The 15,673-nt window shown below is 40.0% G+C and overlaps 2 protein-coding genes and 1 non-coding gene across 3 annotated transcripts in view; 2 read left to right on the top strand and 1 right to left on the bottom strand.

Moving 5' to 3' along the window:
• Nucleotides 1-15,501, top strand: part of Haus6 (HAUS augmin like complex subunit 6) — a 38,227-nt gene extending 22,726 nt beyond the window's left edge. The window contains exons 12-17 of the mRNA XM_021200150.2: nt 2,296-2,377; nt 10,843-10,909; nt 11,281-11,463; nt 11,722-11,857; nt 13,454-14,443; nt 15,298-15,501. Of these exons, the coding sequence (XP_021055809.1) occupies nt 2,296-2,377; nt 10,843-10,909; nt 11,281-11,463; nt 11,722-11,857; nt 13,454-14,443; nt 15,298-15,347 (1,508 nt within the window). The 3' untranslated portion in view covers nt 15,348-15,501. The remainder of the gene's footprint in view (nt 1-2,295; nt 2,378-10,842; nt 10,910-11,280; nt 11,464-11,721; nt 11,858-13,453; nt 14,444-15,297) is intronic.
• LOC110323086 (protein ABHD13-like) lies at nt 4,865-5,897 on the bottom strand. The gene is given in 2 exon segments (XM_021200151.2): nt 4,865-5,453; nt 5,456-5,897. Coding segments are annotated over 2 exon segments (1,002 nt in total). The 3' UTR covers nt 4,865-4,893.
• On the top strand, nt 10,640-10,770 carry LOC115064294. The gene has a single exon (XR_003844136.1).
• Nucleotides 15,502-15,673: the final 172 nt, after the last annotated feature.

Here is a 15,673-nt window from a genome sequence, read left to right as displayed (position 1 = left end):
TCTCTTTCTCTCTTTCTCTCTCTTTCTCTCTCTTTCTCTCTCTCTCTCTCTTTCTCTCTTTCTCTCTCTCTCTTTCTCTTTCTCTCTCTCTCTTTCTCTCTTTCTCTCTTTCTTTCTCTCTTTCTCTTTCTCTCTCTCTCCTCTTTCTCTCTCTCTCTCTCTCTCTCTCTCTCTCTCTCCTCTCTTTCTCTCTTTCTCTCTATTATTTTTGTTGTTGTTTTGTTTTTTGAAGATAAAGTTTTCCTGTGTAGCCCTGGTTGTCTGAGAGCTCACTCTGAGGACCAGGCTGGCCTTGAACTTTCAGAGATCTTCCTGCCTCTGCCTCCCAAGTGCTGGGATTAAATTAATCATTTATTTTTTATTTTATGAGCATTGGCATTTATGCCTGTGTGAGTGTCACATCCCCTAGAACCAAAATGAGCTGCCATGAGAGTATAGAGAATTGAACCTCTCAGATAACAGCCAGTGGTCTTAACCACTGAGCCATCTATCTTTATAGCCTCTGGATTTGGCTTTTCTAAGTGCTGGAGTACAAGCTACTCAGTCTTGTTTATGAACATTTTTTTATATGCAAGACAGACAAGTTTCAGCTTCTACCTGCCAGCAACAGGTGATATTTGTTTTTATGGTGTTCTACTAGTTTTGTGATATTTGTGTTTGTTCTCATTTGAGGAATGTTCTGTGATTCCATAGTACAGGGGATTTTGAAAAGGTTGAGTTGTAGCCAGGCAGTGGTTTCACATACTTTTAATTCCAGCACTCAGAAGGCAGAGGCAGGTGGATTCAAGGCCAGCCTGGTCCTCAGAGTAAGGTCCAGGACACTCGGCGCTACACAGAGAAACCTTGTCTCAAACAAAACAAAACAAAAAAAGCTTGAGTTGACATACTACTTAGACCACTATAATGGACGAGTGACACATTATCTTATGCAGTGACACATTAGCTAAATGGTCAAGTATGGCAAGACTCTTGGGTATTAGCATGTTGAAAAGGGGGCACCGCATCTATAATGTAGCCGTGGTTTCTTTTGCCAGTCTCCTTTCTTACCATGTCTCAGTGGTGTTTATCTCCTTCTAATAAATACCATAAGCCATGGCCTCTATGCTCTGACAAATGAAGTCTCTACTTACCCTCTTGATACCTTTGTCTTTTCATTCCCTTACTGGGACGGGTATACATCTTCTGCCTCCTTGCATACTTTTGGCACACTACTGTAGTAGAACAGAGCACTTCAGTCAGCACTATTTTAGACTGACTACTTGGTGTCAGGGTCTCTATTGTTTATATCTTTTCTGTGTTAGTATGGTAGTAACATAGTGGTTGAAAGGTTGGTATAAAAAATGTGCAAGCTGACTGACATAAATGTATTCTCAAGTATGATAAGTACCTTTTGCTCTTGAATGTTTATATTGTTAGACATGGTTGATTTACTTAAAAATATAACGTGGTTATATAACACTGAATTTGATGAGCAAACTCAGGTCCATACACATATCTACCCCCCCCCCCCCCCCGCTTTGTTTTTTTGTTTTGGGATAGGGTCTTTGTAGCCCAAGCTGGTCTCATACTCTGTATAACAGAGGCTGGCCTTGAATTCCTACCTTTACCTTCTAAGTGCTAGGCTTGTTGAGGCACAGCACTGTGAATGGCTAAATCTGCTTTTTATAAAAGCCTGCTTCCACATAATCTGTTCTTCTTTATTACTTTATCTTAACAGTTTGTTGGTTAGTTTCCCCCCAAATACTGTTTTATGTATGCATGCTCACTACAGAGTGCATGTGAGTTTAGGGAGCTAATTCAGGTTGTCAGGATTGATGGCATGCACCCTTACCTGATGAGCCAACTATCTCCCTGGCTCTAGGTTTCCTGTGTGGTGGCTGTGGGTGTGTGAGTGCTTGGCAGGGTCTGTTCTGTTGACTTTTTGCCAGTTGACCTGCAGTCTTGCCGTTTTTCTTTCTCTGCCTCCCACTTGCTGTAGGGTTCTGGGATTATGGGTGCATGCCCTACATCTTGGGCTCGGGAGCTGACCTCAGGTCATCAGATTTGCATGACACATTTTCATTTCCTGAGCCATGCCTTGGCTCCTTACTCAGGTTTATAGGTTTCTGTTTAGAAGCTATTTTAAACAATTGGGCATGAAGCTCAGTGACAGAGATTTGTTTACCACTAGCAAAGGGTTAGACCTTGGTTTCAGGAGGGGAAGAATAGGTCTTTTACCATTTCTAAAGGTCCTTGAATATTAGAATATTAGAATATACAAACCTAATTAAAAGAATAATTTTTGGACTTCCTTAGATTCACATAAAGAACCTAAGCAAGAAAGTGGTAGCAGAAGAGAAGTGGATACCCCAGGAAGTGTGTGTGATGGAGCTAACAGGTAAAACATTGGACTTTTCTGCTGACTATTGATGTTAGTTTTGTTTTAAGCCAGTTTAGAACTTTCTGTACAGTGGAATAGTGCATAATTTCTTCCTCTCAACCAGATAGTGTTTTTCTACTGCAGATCCACATTTGCAGAAGATATTCAATACTTACTATGCCTGGGTATTTTTCTTCTTCTATTTATCTGAATATTGGGTTTTATGGGAATTATCTGAGTTTTGAAGAAAGTACAGGTTTGGAAATTACATGAGGTAAGTTTGGGAATTTTCTATGTGTGTGAACTATTTTAAAATCACTCTGAACTATTGAGTTGAGTAAAATTTTGGGGCATTTGAGGTGATATGGTTTGGTGGGGAACTATCAGACCTGGTGCTTTCTATTGCTGGGGCTGAGTTTAGTTTAGGTCTGAGTTGGTCCGCGTCTTTCCTGTTTTAGCCTGCACAGCTTGCTGTTTGCATTATATTACAGACTTTTAAAATTTTTGTTTATTTTATATGTATGAGTGCTTTGCTTGCATGTATGTAAGTGCAATGCTCGGTGCCTTGGGAAGCCAGAAGAGAGGATTCCCTGGAATAGGAGTTATAGTTGTAAGTTCAGTTGTAGGCCTAGTAAATAAACCCTGGTGCTCTGCAAGAGCAGAGAGTGAGTGCTCTTAGTGGGTGAGTTGGTCTGTTTTTCCCTCTGGCCCAATATTGATGGTTGTTGGTATTCTTTTTTTTTTTTGACAAGATGAAAAGCAGCCTTTAATTGTGGTGAATTTATACATACAAAATACACCCTCCATGATGAGTTACCAACTCTTTAAAAAACAAAAGTCTTGGGCTGGTGAGATGGCTCAGTGGTTAAGAGTGCCGACTACTCTTCCGAAGGTCCTGAGTTCAAATCCCAGCAACCACATGGTAGCTCACAACCATCCATAATGGAACCTGATGCCCTCTTATGGAGTGTCTGAAGACAGCTACAGTGTACTTACATATAATAAATAAATAAATCTTTTAAAAAACAAAAACAAAAAAAAAAAAACAAGACTTTTTACAATTAATAATTTATAGAAAAGCATTATTCTTTAGAAATTATACTTACTATACATTATTGTTTTCTAAACATTGGCATACAATGAAGGCCAAGAATGCTACTTGGCAAAAGTACTTCTAGCCCTGTGTCCATGGAAAGTTGTAAATTAAGGTCAAGACTACTGACTCACTGTGACTGTGCTCTAGCTCCTTGTGGAAGGTCAATAAACACAGCTAAGCTAGCTGCAATCCTGGGTTGGAGCTGACCTAATGTGCAAGGGCTCAAGCACATCTACCTGGTGAGGACTATGGGAAAGGACTTGGCAGGTTCCACCTCCTGACTGGATGTTTCTAAATGCTTCCAGGCTTAAAGGGTGCACAACTTCCCACCTACAGCTCCTTAATTGCTACATGTGTAACAGGCTGGGGAAAAAAAAACTGACAAAATTTCCTAAGACTTTATATAGCCCATTATACAGAACTGGAATATTAAGCCATACTTAATTATTTGCTTTTTTGTTTTTCTTTCATTCTGAAATTTACTTCCAAGAAGTTCAATAAATGATGCTTGCCTCTGTCAGGTCAGGCACATCCTAGGTACTGGGACTTCAGTCAGATGGAAAGCATTGCATAAGGCTGTGTGCACACGTGTTGAGTTATCCTCACTCAACCATTGACTAGTTCTATCCTTCGCTGTGGCTGTTGTTGTTTAGCTGAAGATTCACAAACTGACAGAGGCTAAAATTTCATTTGCAACCAAAATCACAAATGTTAGAAAGTTCAATATACAAAGAAAGCTGCAGCAAGATGCTAAACTCCTATCCCACTAGCCACAATCCAGACAGCTCCTAACAAAAACACAGTACATCTATATTGGAAAAAGGTCCTGTTTATTATTAGGAAAAAGCCGGATCTCAGTAGCAGCAGAACATGGAATCTGACCACAGGCCTCACACTCATTCCTCACCGAAATGAAATAGAGTTTACATAAAAATAGATATAACCCAGGAAATCATATACATTGGCATGTGACCAGTGTTATTTACATTAAAAATATCGCATTGCATAAGTCAAGAGTAAAACATCACCATGCACTTCATCTTAATGTTTAAGGTGAAAACGCAGCAGCACTTGCTTGCTTACCGTGATTGTCCCAATATTCACTAAAGGAAAGACAGACACCTGAAGGTCTCTTGTTTGTGTCTCCATCTGAGTACAACTTAGATTATACCACTTAACCAGCAGGAACCTTTTGGATGACATCTGTCAAACCAGCGTGTTAAACTAAAGTTAAGGGTATTTCACTAGGCTGGAGATCTGATGAGAATATCAAGCACTCTTAAGAAGCCCAGTTTGAAAATTTGGGAAGTTACAGGATCATCAGAATGGAGAGCTGAGGCCTTTCAAAGCTCAGTCACTGTGCAGACCAGTACGAACACACACCCAGAAAAGATCAATCTCCACACTGGAACCCAAGGCATCCATCAAGAGGATGGCATCAGATGATGGTGACATTGGATGATGTTTTTGTCATGTCTTCGGGAGAATGACTCTTGATCACTTCCTTGATAAACTGTTCTAGTGCAGTGAAGTAGCCTTGGCACTGCCATGTGTCGTTGTGTGTCCCATCTGGGAAAATGGCTAATCTCTTAGTCCAGGATGGGGAGAGCTCGTAGAGCTGTTTCATCATCACAGGTGGAATCAACTGGTCAGAGAGGCCAGAGATGAAGAGAGAAGGCATCCTGCACTGGGAGATCTTTCTGTAGGACAGCAACTTATTTTTATAGCACCATAAAGGAAGGTAACGTATTGGGAAGAATGAAAATAGAGTGCTGGCCATGTGTGGTATGCTTAGGAATGTGTTCTCCACCATGATGGCTGAAATCCTGTGAGAATTCTCAGAAGCCAAGTGAATGGCCACTGCTTCTCCCAGGGAACGGCCAAAAAGGAAAGCCTTTGTCTTATCGAGGGCAGGTCTCGTCATCACATAATCTAGCACAGCTTCAGAATCCAAATACAGTCCTTCACTGGCTTCTCCTTCACTTTTCCCATAGCCCGGTAATCAACAAGCACGAGATTCACTTTGAGGTTCACCAGCATAAGCAGTGCATTTGGTAACCTGTGGCCCATGTTGCCGGCATTTCCATGAAAATAAATTATGGTTGGGCAATAGGGGGAATTGTCTCCAGTGTATCTTACCAAGATCAGAGTCAGGCGCACTCCATCTTTGGTTCTGATGAAAATGTTTTCATGGGGAATACCCGTGGGCATGGGAACATAAAGGCGGGAAGAAGATGGCTGTTCTGGAAAGTAGAGCAAGACACCTTGGAATTTATATAAGATACCTGCAATTGACACGAATATTAACAAAAGTAAGACAATGCCTCCATACAGATGAAAAGTCACTATCAAAGGTAACAGAGAGATGCGGCAGAGAGCCCAAGACTCCAAGGCCAGTAGCCATCTTTCAGTGAAGCTCCACAGCATCCAGGATTTTTCCATGGTAGCTCCACGTAGGTATCTGCTAATACAGTCTGGATGTGGCTGTCTCCAACATCCCTTGGAATGACACGGGGCTTCAGAAAGTGGGCCTGCTACAAGGAAGTTAGAACATTACGAGGACACAGTCTTCTTTATTAGTCAGGCCCTTCCACAGCATATTGCCTCAGGCTCGCGGGCGGGCTCGGAACCAGCGAGGCCCTGCACCGCCCCCGCTCCCCATCATCCTCCTCCCGCCAAGGGGCCACCGTGCCACCGTCTAGCCCGGAGCTCCTGCGGCGCAGCTGGCCTGTTAATACTTTTTTTTTTTTTTTTTGAGGCAGGGTCTCATTGCATAGCTCTGGCTGTCCTGGAACTCATGCTGGCCTTGAACTCACAGAGATCTGCCTGCCTCTGTGTCCTGAGTGCTGGGATTTGAGGTGTGCACCTCTAGATTCAGTTTATAATGAAGTTTTTGGTGTTTATAAAGAGTCACAGACCTTATAAAAAACATTAGAAGATAATTTGAGTTACTCTAATGCCAAATTTAACATTAAAAACTTAAACCTATTTTGTTATCATGTCTTTTAGGAATTCTATTTTCTTTATTGCTTGTTTTCTGTTCTCTTGATTTAGCTGTTATGATCAATGCGTGATATAAAGTGAAAAACCGAGGACCAGTGAAATAGCTTAGGGAATAAAGGCATTTACTCCCAAGCCCGGGGACCTGAGTTCAGTTCTGACCCTACAGACCTACAGAACTTACTCCCTACGTTGTCCTCTGACCTCCACATATGTGCCGTTCCTCCTACCCACCAAGGAGTAAAAAAGTCAAAAATGCTAAAGTAAATGTATGCAGTACACATGGGTCAAATTTTTTTATTGCAAGTTAGAATTCATATGTAACAATGAAATTGGTATACTCAACAGATAATTGGATTTATGCATATTTGTGTGGCATATGCTTGTGTATGCATGTATGTGCTGTGTATGTATCAGATCCTCCAGCTTAAGCTTGGCAGGAAGCACATTACTCACTGAGCCATCTTCCCAGCTCTTACATTGTTCTTTACATTTGTTTTATTTCTCTGTTGATGTTTGAGTGCGTGTGTGGGGGTCAGAATGACAACCTGTGTGAGTTGATTCATTACTTCCTTCTACAGTGTAGGTTCCAGGGCTGACCCTCAGGTTGTCAGGCTTGACTAAGATTTATTTTTAGTACCTTTAGTTATATGTGTGTATGGGTGCCTGTGGAGTTCAGAAGAGGGTGTCAGAACTCCTGGAGTTGGGTTCAGGTATTTGGGAGCTGCCCAGTGTATGCTAGGACCCGAGCTTGGGGCCCCTGTAAGAGTAGTACCTGCTCTTAAGCTTGCGGCTATTGCTCTAATGCTACCATGTATTATTGAGTGGTGTTTGGCTTTTGTAGGTTTCTTGTAGTACAACTAACCCAAGGAGAAGAGGGACAGATATGAAAATAAATCATCTGAAAATTGTGAGGGAACAACTACTTGGGAGAGTGGGAGAGTTCAATGGATTGAATATAATACTTAAAAAACCATGGAAAGAGTACAGTTTTAAGCTGGGCAGTGTCGGTACATGCCTTTAATCCCAGTACTCAGAGGCAGAAGCAGTGGCAGGGGCAGCGGGCAGGGGCAGCGGGCAGCGGCAGCGGGCAGGGGGCAGGGGTGGAGGTCAGTCTGGTGTACAGAGTGAGTTTTGGGATGGCCTGGGCTTCACAGAGAAACCCTGACTAGGGCAAAGAAAGAGTACAGTTAGCTCATTCACACGTAGTAGTCATCACAGGTGGTCAGAACATTCTAAGTCATATTGCTGTATTCATTAGAGTAAGCCGATGGGGAAGATAGCATTGTACTTGAAACCAGTATTCAGTAGTAGCTTATTCCTGTCCTGTTCTTTGTGAGCACCCTCTTTCTAGCAGGTTTTGCACAATTTCCCAATGTCTCGTGGTGATGCTGTCTTCTTAGTTGATTTACTTTTTGACATTTTTACTTTTTTGAATTGCTGGTCTACAATTCACTATATAGACCACATTGACCGTAAATTCACAGAGCTCTGCTGGCTTCTGTGTGCTGGGATAAAAGGCATTGCTACCACACCCTATGTTTCTCAACTCTATCTGTTTCTTCTTTACTTATTTCTGCAAACTTATGTGAAAAACAAAATTCCAGTCTGGCATACTTTAAATTAGAATATATATGTATATGTATATATGTATATATATAAAACACATAATGGCTCATTATATATTCATACATCTTTAAAAATATTTTCCTAAGTTTTTGAGATTTTACTACAGTGTGTTTTGACCTCCATCACTTTTCATCTCTTCAGCTATGCCTGTCCCTTCCTATCCGCCTGTCCCTTCCTACCCGCCTGTCCCTTCCTACCCGCCTGTCCCTTCCTACCCTCCTGTCCCTTCCTACCCGCCCACTGCAAGGCTTTGCCTCTCTAGTTGCACCTCTTACTGATTCATTATTTGTTTTACTTTTTTTTTTTTTTTTAATTTGTGTGGTGGTGGGGAAAGAGGGTGGCATAGGTTATTTGGGGACGTTGGTATGTACATACCATTGTATACATGTGAAGGTCAGAGACATTTTTTTATATAGATTTACTTACTTTTTTGATGTATATGACCGTCCTGTGACTGAGCACACCCCAGAAGAGGGCATTGGATCCCATTACAGATGGCTGTGAGCCACCATGTGGTTGCTGGGAATTGAACTCAGACTTCCAGTCTTTTATCTACTGAGCCGTCATCTCCCACCTGCTTAAAAGATTGATTTGATTTTTCATTTATGTTAGGTGCACATGCACCCTGGAGCCTGTGGAACTCAGGAGAGTGTTGGATCCCTTGGAGCTGTAGTGAGAGGTGGTTGTGGGCGGCTTTCATGTACATGTTGAAACTGAACTTAAGTCCTCTAGAAGAGTAATAAGTGCTCTTAACCACTGTTCTGTCTCTGAAAGAACTAAACAAACAAACAAACAAACAAAAAAACCGAACAAAAACCCAGTCCTGTTATGTAGCTCTGACTGGCCTGGAACTCAATATAGCCTCTCTAAGGACGAAAACCCACCAGATGAATTAACACAGCTGTTCACTTTGTATTCTGGATCTGAAAAGTAAGCAAAGTGCTCTTCCCAAAAGTCTCTGGTTTTGTTTTTTGTTTAAAAAAAAAAAATTGACCTTAGAATTTAAAATATCTTTTGAAATTGAGAGTTACTTTTTGTTTTGTTTTGTTTTGTTTTTTACAGGGTTTCATATAAGCCAGGTTGGATGACCTTCATTACCTTGAACTACTTTTTTTGATGGTTTTTTAAAGAAAATTTATTTACTATTTATGTGTGCACGTTGTGTGCGTGCGTGTGCATGTGTTGTGTATACATGGGCCATGGCACACCTGAGAAGGTCAGCCACAGTTGTTTGGCTGGTTCTCTCCTAGCTCTGTTTTGGTTCTAGGGAACAGACTCGGGTTATCAAGCTTACAGGACTCTAAACATATCAGCTTCATTATATATGTAACATAGTTGATATAGAGCAAGAGTCACAGGAGAAACTGAGTGTGGATGAAATACTAAGCCTTTTTGTTAGTTAAAAAGAATTTGATCCACAAAATTAAAGTTTATGATTTTTTTTTTAAAGATTTTTTTTTTTTAATTTACTATATGTAAGTACACTGTAGTTGTCTTCTGACACTCCAGAAGAGGGCGTCAGATCTTGATATGGACGGTTGTGAGCCACCATGTGGTTGCTGGGATTTGAATTCAGGACCTTCAGAAGAGCAGTCATTGTTCTCTTAACCACTGAGCCATCTCTCCAGCCCCAAGTTTTTATGTTAATAAAAAAGAATATCTGTACATGAGAAGTACAAGAATCCCTTTGTGCATGTATGTCTCTGAAGTAGGTTAAATTTTTATAAATTACTATTTTTATTAATAAAACAAGACAGGATATTGCATAGTAACTTGCACTTCTATAAACAAACATATTTTCATTATTTTAATGTGTTCTTTGTATGGCCTGGAAAGGGAGCAATATAAAAAGTACTTAATACAACCACACTGGCATTGGAGTTTAAGATGGGTGAACTGCTATTTGCTTTTTTCATATTTAAAAATAATTTATATTCTTACTTTTTAAAAATTCATTTCTTTTTGCTGAAAATTTCAGGATTTCATGTAGGACAGTGTGTATACGTGTATTTTATCCTTGCTATGGGATTTTAAGTGCTATTAAAAATAAATCTTCTGCTGGGCGTGGTGGCGCACGCCTTTAATCCCAGCACTAGGGAGGCAGAGGCAGGCGGATTTCCGAGTTCGAGGCCAGCCTGGTCTACAGAGTGAGTTCCAGGACAGCCAGGGCTATACGGTTCTTAGGTTTACATGGTGAGTATTTGCCACCAAGCTGCCTCTACAACCCTGGTTCTTGTTCTGAGATGGTCGCTTTGTAGTCAAGTCTGGTTTGGAACTTGATCTTGACTCAACTTCTGAAATGCTGACATTACAGGTGTGTGCTACCATGCCTGGCTACAGGAATATGAAAGTCTGCTACTATGAAATTGTATTATTAGTGTGCTGAGAGAGGACATTGTAATAATGCAGTCCTAGTTAGTAGAATTAATTTTTAAGTTGTATACAGATTGCTGTATATCATTATTTAACCTTATAAAAATATTTGAGGCATAAAAATATATAGTAAGAAAGTTGGGGTTCTTCAGGAGAGTGATATGCAACTTGTTGGGGTTCTTCGGGAGAGTGATACGCAACCTGGGCAGAAGTGCTGCTCCAGTTGTCACTGGACCTCCCCAGAGTAAATTGCCTTTCGATGACCAGGGCGAATTGAGTGAAATCGCCATGGACAGATACGGGGCAGACAATTTCTTGCTCAGATCCATGAGGTTAGTGCATGCCTCTCTCCACAGAACTGAAATTTCCTGTCTTTTTCTTTCAGCCCTATGCCTTTCCCCTTACAGTGTGCTGCGTCTTCCGATACAAACAGCTTTACACTCTTTGAGAAGGTATGGTCTAAAGCGATTTTCATTATTGTGAGACATGGCCTTGCTAATGGACCCAGACTTGTCTTGAACTTGCTGTGTAGCCCAAGTCCATCTTGAACTCATGGCAGTTCTCTTGCCCCAGCCTTGGCAAGTACTGGGATTATACAGGTGCATAGCTTGCCTTTAAAAACAGCTTCAGCTAATGTGACAGTAGTGATTTATAGATAGGGTATTTTTGGTGACTTATTACAGTCAAGGTTTTTTTCCCCCTCCCATTCTAGTGCCATTTCTATTCTCTTGCTAAATGTGAGAGTGGAATTATTTAGATCTGCCATTTAAAGAGCCTCAGTGCCAGCCATGATCATGTAGTTATAATGTGTGTCTCTTTTCAGGATCCAAATATGAGGACTCCCATAGAGAAAACCTTGACTTATAAGAAAATAGCAGACTCTGAAGTGGAAGACTTTCCTCTATCAGATACTGCAAAGAATGCACAAAGTAGTGTTTCTAGAGGGTCTCTGCCGGCGAAGAAGAGTGATCCATTCCAGAAAGAGCAAGATCGTCTGGTAGATGAGGTTAGAAAAGGATTATTAATAAATATGCTTATAAAGTTGTGATTTTTTTTTTTCCCTAGGTTGTGTTGGGATAAAAAATGGAGTAGAGTTAATTGTTGAGAAATTTGAAGTAAGGGAGTCACATAATAAAAATGAAGGCTAGGGGCTGGAGAGATTGTTCAGTGGTTAAGAGAAGCATGTACTGCTATTGCAGAGGACCTGCACTGTCAGGTTTCTGTCTGGTCTTGCTCAGTTTTCTTTTGTTCTTTCCTCTTGTAGGTTGCCAGAGTAGTTCTGTCTGATTCACCACAGCTCTCTGAGGGAAAAGAAGTTGAATTGGAAGAGCTAATTGACACTTTAATTTCTAATCCCTTCTTAACCAGGAAACAAATTCCCCGGACTCCAGAAAACTTGAGTAAGTTAATTTCTGTTCTTTTTTCCCTTTCTAAGACATTTCCCACCATTAGACTCATGATCTGATCTGACAGTTCTTTGGAAACAATTTAAAACTCTACTTGTTTAGCCAACTGTGGCTCTTTATTCTGACATAATAGAATTTTGTTGAAGTATTCAGCAGGATCACTCACGTTTTACAACCATCTTCCATCAGTAATCTTTTGTGACTTCCGAGTACCTCAGAAGTATAATCAGTCCTAATATTGTAATCTTTAGTTGTTTTACTTGACTATTTTTCTGAAAAATATTTGATTTGGTCACTTAAAAAAAATTCTGGGGCCAGTTGAGCCATCTTCCACATGGCAGGGAATGGACTCCTGGAAGTTGTCCTGACCTCCATACATGCACCATAGCATGTGTGTAGTCATACACACACGTACAGGCATGCACTAAATAGACAAATGAATAAATTCAGTAAATGTGCTAAGAAAAATTCTCACCTTCAGGTCAGATGTCCATGATTAGGGAGAGTGGTGATTTTGCTTTCCAGTCAGCAGTCATAAGTAGCCACCACTGTATATATAGATCTTTACCCCATGGCTAAAATAAGCAGAATATCAAATGCTTCCCTCTAGTTCCTGCAATTGGTGTAGGCAAACCTGATACTTACTTCCTTATCTAACCAGTGCAGATCATTTGGGTTGAATGACTGAATACAATTTCATCTTTGCTGCTGATTTAATTCATTGAACTGAGACAGCATAGGTTGGTGTTCTTCAAATGACAAACTGAATTAAATAGGGTCCTGCCGTATGTTTATCTTTTTAAAAAATTATATTTAACACAGACCTGCTCATTTATAGACACATTGCTTATAGCCATTTCCACGCTACAATGGCAGATTTGAGGAGTTTTGGGAGATCAAATGGCCGACAGCCTAATATTAGCATCTAATTTTTTATTTAAATCTTTTTTTTTTTTTTTTTTTTGGTTTTCTGAGACAGGGTTTCTCTGTATAGCCCTGGCTGTCCTGGAACTCACTCTGTAGACCAGGCTGGCCTTGAACTCAGAAATCCACCTGCCTCTGCCTTCCAAGTACTGGGATTAAAGGCATGCGCCACCACGCCTGGCTTAAATCTTATTTAATATAATATGAGTACACTGTATCTGTCTTCAGAAGAGGGCATCAGATGGCTGTGAGATACCATGTGGTTGCTAGGAATTGAACTTAGGACTTCTTGAAGAACAGTTAGTGGTCTTAACCACTGAGCCATCTCTCCAGCCCTAGTATCTAATCTCTTAACAACAACAACAATTCTGCCCATGTCTGGTATGGCAAGACAAGTAGATATGTCTTTCATGTATATAATCAAATACATTGTATACAAGTTTATGTGTATCTCAAGAACAGCTGCTGTTGTTTGTACCGACTTGAATTTGGTCATTTGGAGATGAAGTTTTCCGATACTTTGGTTTGTCATGCTGTTGGCATATGTATGGAACTGGAACTGAGGCAGTAGCTTTATTTTCAGAATAAAGTATATTAATTACATGTCTGTGTTTGGGCATATGTAAATGATAAAATATGTGTTTTTTTTTCCCCCACCTTAATTAGTAACTGATATTAGGAGCTCATGGAGAAAAGCTGTTGAAACCGAAGATAACAGAAGCTCATATGGGATTCTAGTGGATGCCAAAGATAGAGAAGTGTCGTCAGAGTCTTCATCTACACTGCATAATCAGAGGGAATTTAGCCTAGCTATTTTTTCCCCAGATTTTGATCGGTCTTATTTTCCTGAAGAGAGAGCTATTCCAGATCAGCTTAAAGGTGTACCTCAGAAACATCTGGTAACAAGTCAGATCAGTGAACCCCCAACAGAAGATGTGTCAGATTTGGTAAATAAGAAAATGACTTGTAAGCAAGATTTAGAATGTGCAACCATCAGGCTTTCAGAAACTAGTCAAATGGAGACATTCTCCCCTGTTGTGGGCAGTGGAATAGATGTGATGGGTAGAAGTAAAGAGGACTGTGTTCCAGTACCAGTACCGGACCACTCACAAGCTTCTTGCAGTGAGCCTTCCACACATAAAACTCTGTTATGGGATTCTTTTCAGAGGTTGAGTGGCATTGGTATATTACATGAAACTCTTCCAGAAGAAGTTGGTCGCCTAAGTCTTAATAGTTCTGCTAGTTCAGAGACCAGTTTTAAACTGGAACCAAAGAGTTATGTGCACAGTGATGCTTTTCTAGATGATGTGGGAAAAGGACAAGCTATTCCAGAATTAGATTCCAATTTACAGGCTCTTCTCACTAGTTATGATGCTCTGAAGAAATCTCTTCGCAAAATCAGGGAAGAATCTCACCTGTCCAATCCCAAGATACTTGAACAACACAAAGTAGAACTGAGCCCTGTAGCCAAAGCTGTGCAAACAGATGATGCACACACTGTTTGGGACATTATTGACTGCGCAGAGCCATCTTCCCATGTGTCACTTGATGAAAAAACACAGACTTTATCACCTCTAACTAAAGCTTTTCTGGTGGAACAAAAATTGAAGACCACATTACCATGTAGCCTTGGGGAATTTCTGCCTAATTTAAATGGTAAGAGTTAACCAAACCTGTGCATGCACCCTTGGTGATCCATTCTCTTAACTTCTTTTCCCCTCCTAAGATAGAGTAGCATTGTAGTACCTATTCCTGGCTAGCCACAAACCTCACTATATACTTTAGGCTGGCTTCAAATTTACCATGTAGCCCAGGCTGTTTCTAATCTTCTGTTTACTTAACTTGTCATAAATATAGTACAAAGTGAATGTTGTGTGATCAGGGTCAGGGTGGGTAATGTGACAAATATAACCCTTATACCTTCATCAAGGGTAAGAGGAGTAATAAACCCTTACTTTATGTCACACACACACACAGGCAGACTATTTTTCCAAATATGGTCACATTTTGAGATACTGGTCTTAGAATTCCAACAGTGTGTTGGTGGGCAGTTCAGCCTGTAACAGTGTAAGTTATTGAAGCCAAGCATTCAGCACGTCTTATTTTCCTGAAGAGAAAGCTGTTCCAGATCAGCTTAAAGGTGTACCTCAGAAACATCTGGTAACAGTCAGATCAGTGAACCCCCAACAGAAGATGGTTCATAGTTCTCTTATTTTTATAATAAAGTATTAAAATTATTCTTAGGTATTTAGGACTGATTTAGGTCTTGTTATATAGATTTTTCACATATCACTTTGGTTTTTTTTATGATGAACACTTTATGAAAAACATTTTAGAAGTACATTGATTTTTATTTTGAGAAAAGGCATTTGAGTAGAAATGATAATTTCATTCATTTATATATTAGTCTTGCACAAAGTGAACCTTTGCTAAATCAAGAACTTTACTACTTTGTGGAATTGTTCCTACTTATAATACTTATTTTCCTCTTTTAAAAATCAATTTTTCAGAAGAAGAAATCTCAAGTAAGAGCCTTGAAGCAAGAGACTCTCTGATTTGACAAGATGAAGCATTTTCAAGTTGATTTAGCTGTGATGCACTTACCCTGAAGTCTTGTCACTGAACTGCAGCTGATATTCATATATTGGAAGTGAATTCTCTTTTCAGCATCAAAGGAGTTCAGAATGTACTTGGCTTTGGCTTCTTATAATGTGTTTAGGTCTTTTTTTTTTTTTTTTTTTGTTGAGGAAATGTCTAATAAGCAGTTAAGGATGAATAGCCATAGTTTGTCTGTCAAATTTTAGAAAACACTTTTGATTCCTAGAATAGTCTTATAAGTAAATGACAAATGTCACTGAATAACTGCATCTTTCATTTTAGAGAAAT

This window comes from Mus pahari, chromosome 6, assembly GCF_900095145.1.
Source record: "Mus pahari chromosome 6, PAHARI_EIJ_v1.1, whole genome shotgun sequence".
Classification (NCBI taxonomy): domain Eukaryota; kingdom Metazoa; phylum Chordata; class Mammalia; order Rodentia; family Muridae; genus Mus; species Mus pahari.
Note: the sequence above shows the minus strand (reverse complement) of the source record. Positions and strands in the feature narration are given on the sequence as shown.